General features: G+C 36.9%; 1 protein-coding gene across 1 annotated transcript; it reads right to left on the bottom strand.

Moving 5' to 3' along the window:
* Window positions 1-892: 892 nt before the first annotated feature.
* LOC112141126 (GTPase IMAP family member 9) lies at window positions 893-2,915 on the bottom strand (the record flags this gene model as incomplete). The annotated part of the gene is made up of 1 exon (XM_024264180.2): window positions 893-2,915. A coding segment is annotated over one exon (1,163 nt), but the record flags the coding sequence as incomplete, so codon positions are not given.
* Between the last annotated feature and the right edge of the window lie 168 nt (window positions 2,916-3,083).

Here is a 3,083-nt window from a genome sequence, read left to right as displayed (position 1 = left end):
ATTTTATTTACATTTGCTGCTCTCAAGGTGTGGAAGGAAAAACAGCCTCAAACTGGTTCTACTATCATTAATGTCATAGTTCAATGCAATAGGTCTGCGTCAGCATCTCTGAGTATCTGTAATGTGCCAGCCTCCAGACAGCCTTCAGCCTAGGATGACTGCAACCGTCCAGATACCAGCTGAGCACGACCTCGAATGAGCAGAAAGAGAAGACGGGTCAAAATCATACAAAGCAAATATGAGATAAATGTATGTACAACTCTATCAAGATCAGAAAACAAAAATATTTTAATACAGGTGGCCACTTAAATGTGAGTCGACAAGGCTAGTATGTATTTACCTTGAGAGACTTTTCCAACCAGAAATGCAGAGGTATTGTCTGTGCTAAGACTCAGGAATGCTGTGTTCCTGTCATGGTGACACAGTTTTGGTTTGATTTTCTTCAACAATGAGTCCAACTAGAGACAGAAGTTTTACACTTGGAGAGCTGGTGCAGCGATAAAATGCTCTACAGTCTCAGAGAGACAATTGTGGACTTCAGAAGGAGGACACCTCTGTGCTCCCCTTGGCTTCAGAGGAACTGTGGTGGTTTCGGTTCTGAACTTCAAGTATCTGAGCTCACACATCTCCGGTGGCCTCACCTGGAGGACAACTTTAGGTTTTCACCAAAGACCCTAAACTCACTAATTCAGAGTTGATCAGAGTCGTTCTTCTCAAAAAACAAACTCCCTAAAAAGTGAAGACTGTTTATTTAAAAATATTTTTATTATTGAAACCCAAAATCTCAACAGAGTAACCAAACCCTTAAAAAAAAGACAAATGCACAATAAAAATAAATTAAGTATTCTGATAGAGATCAGAAAACAAAAATATTTTAATACAGATCAGCACTTTGGAGATTAAGGCAAGAAAAGTGTTTTTTAATGTAAAAATTCAATCAATACTGGAAAATACAGTACATTAAAACTTTGCAGGGAAGTAGTCAGGAGTTCAAATAGTCAAGTTCTTAATTAAATGATTTTGACTAAAAATAAAAGCCCATTAACCAGCATGGAAACATAACATCTCAGCAATGATGAAGCCTTGAGGGAATTTCAAAAAACAACTGGGCTCCCATTAAGATGCAGTCTGTCCTCCCTACGAGCCTCATTGGCCTGGAAAATCCCCAAAATTGCAGCACCTATACAATTTAACCCCAGTAGGGGTTACATGTAATGTAGGGTTTGCTAAGATCATTGGAGGGGTGGAGATCTTTTCTGCTACACACTTTGAGTGATCCCCCCCGCCCCAGTGCATAGGAGGTTAATCAAGTCATAACCAGACACAATAAAACTGGATGACACAACTTTTTTTTTAAAGTAAACTAATTTAAATCTTAAAACACATCAAATTAAAGATAAAACGTAAAACTTTAACAGAGAAAAGAAATTGATCATTGCACTGTGCTAATGAAATCGAAGGCTGTAAGTCCTTAAATCGTTTTTAAATCGTTATCATCTCACCAGCTTGATCACACATTCCCATTCTTTAACCAGAAATAAAACATAGAATATTAATTTAAATGATAATATACAGGAAATTACTACAGAATAAAATTTTTAAAAACGGAGTATAAGTTACAGTCAATGTTAAACCAAGTTGAAAAATAATCTGTCTTGCTGTTAAAAAAAAAAAAAAAGTTATCTGATTTAACTTATTTTACCAAATATTTTGTTTACATCTTTTGTTTACATCTTTTAAGGCAGAATACTTTCAATCATTTTTAGTATCAAAGGTTTTTGTCTGCCCTTTATTTTGAAAAGGTTCTTCAAATGGAGCTGTGGAGGACTCCCAAACAGCTTTTGCTGTGTTTTTTACTGCTTGTCCTACTGAGTTTGCTTTGACAGCTTCTTTGTATCCAGTGAAGCCTCCTTCAATTGCTCCAATAGAACCAACAACAGTAAAACGAATACCTATTGCAGCAAACAGCTGTTCAATAGGTTCTGCAGCTGTAGCGTCTTCAGTTGGTTCTTGGGAAACTTCTGCTAAACCTTCATTTGCTGGACTACCAAATGCCTCTGACCCATCTCTCATGTCTTTGAGGTTTTTAGGGTCTAAATCATTTAAATAATCTGCAAGTGTTTTTAATTTATGCAACACTCTTAGAATCATCATTGGAATCCCAAGCAGGGCTCCTAACAAAATCCCTGTAGTTATACCAGATCCAATCTTGAGTGCATTGGATACAAAACTCAGCGCTAGTTTTACAATCTCATTCTCCGATATGTTTTTTATGCAGGCTCGAATGATGTTTTGTACTTTTAGGAACAAACTGTGCACTTGTTCCAGCATCTCATTGGTGTACATTTCTCCATTGTTTTGTTCCACCATCTTATCTATTGTGTTCAGTAACTTTTTCACTTCCTCGTTGTTTCTCTCTTTGTCCCAGTATCTGTTGTCCATCACATGACAGCGGCCTCCACATTCCTCCACAAGACTACGCAGATCATGATTTTCCTTCACAAAGTCCTCGATCTTCTGATCTTCCAGTTGATCACCATGAGTGAAGATGATGACTGAATATTTTAGAGCTTCCTCAGAAAATAATTTCTTTATTTTACTGATAACTTCTTTCTCCTGCTCAGTGAACCTTTCCACTTTCAGAACAATGAGAAAAGCATGAACTCCAGGAGCACACAGAGTGACACATTTTGTTATTTCAGATTTCAGATCATCTTCACACATTTTGTTGTCAAAAAATCCAGGAGAGTCAACCATCATGATCTTTCTGCCATGAACTTCTCTGGTTTCACTTTGACATTCACTTGTTACAGAATTTGACGACCCAGAAGTTTTAAACATGTCTTCTCCAATAATGGTCTTTGCCAATGAGCTTTTTCCAGTTCCAGTTTTTCCAAGAAGAACAATCCTGCGCTCTGGAATCAAAGAAACATAAGTTATTAAAATGGTCAAGCATTTGATGACTTTCATGTCGTTATTTGCAAGGAGGTTATGAGAAACTTTAGTTTCAAACAATACTCGTAACGACACAAGTTATGAACCTCATACACAAGAAGGAAGTCACATTTAAACCTCAAAACTGC

Source organism: Oryzias melastigma, unplaced genomic scaffold, assembly GCF_002922805.2.
Source record: "Oryzias melastigma strain HK-1 unplaced genomic scaffold, ASM292280v2 sc00822, whole genome shotgun sequence".
Lineage (NCBI taxonomy): Eukaryota > Metazoa > Chordata > Actinopteri > Beloniformes > Adrianichthyidae > Oryzias > Oryzias melastigma.
Note: the sequence above shows the minus strand (reverse complement) of the source record. Positions and strands in the feature narration are given on the sequence as shown.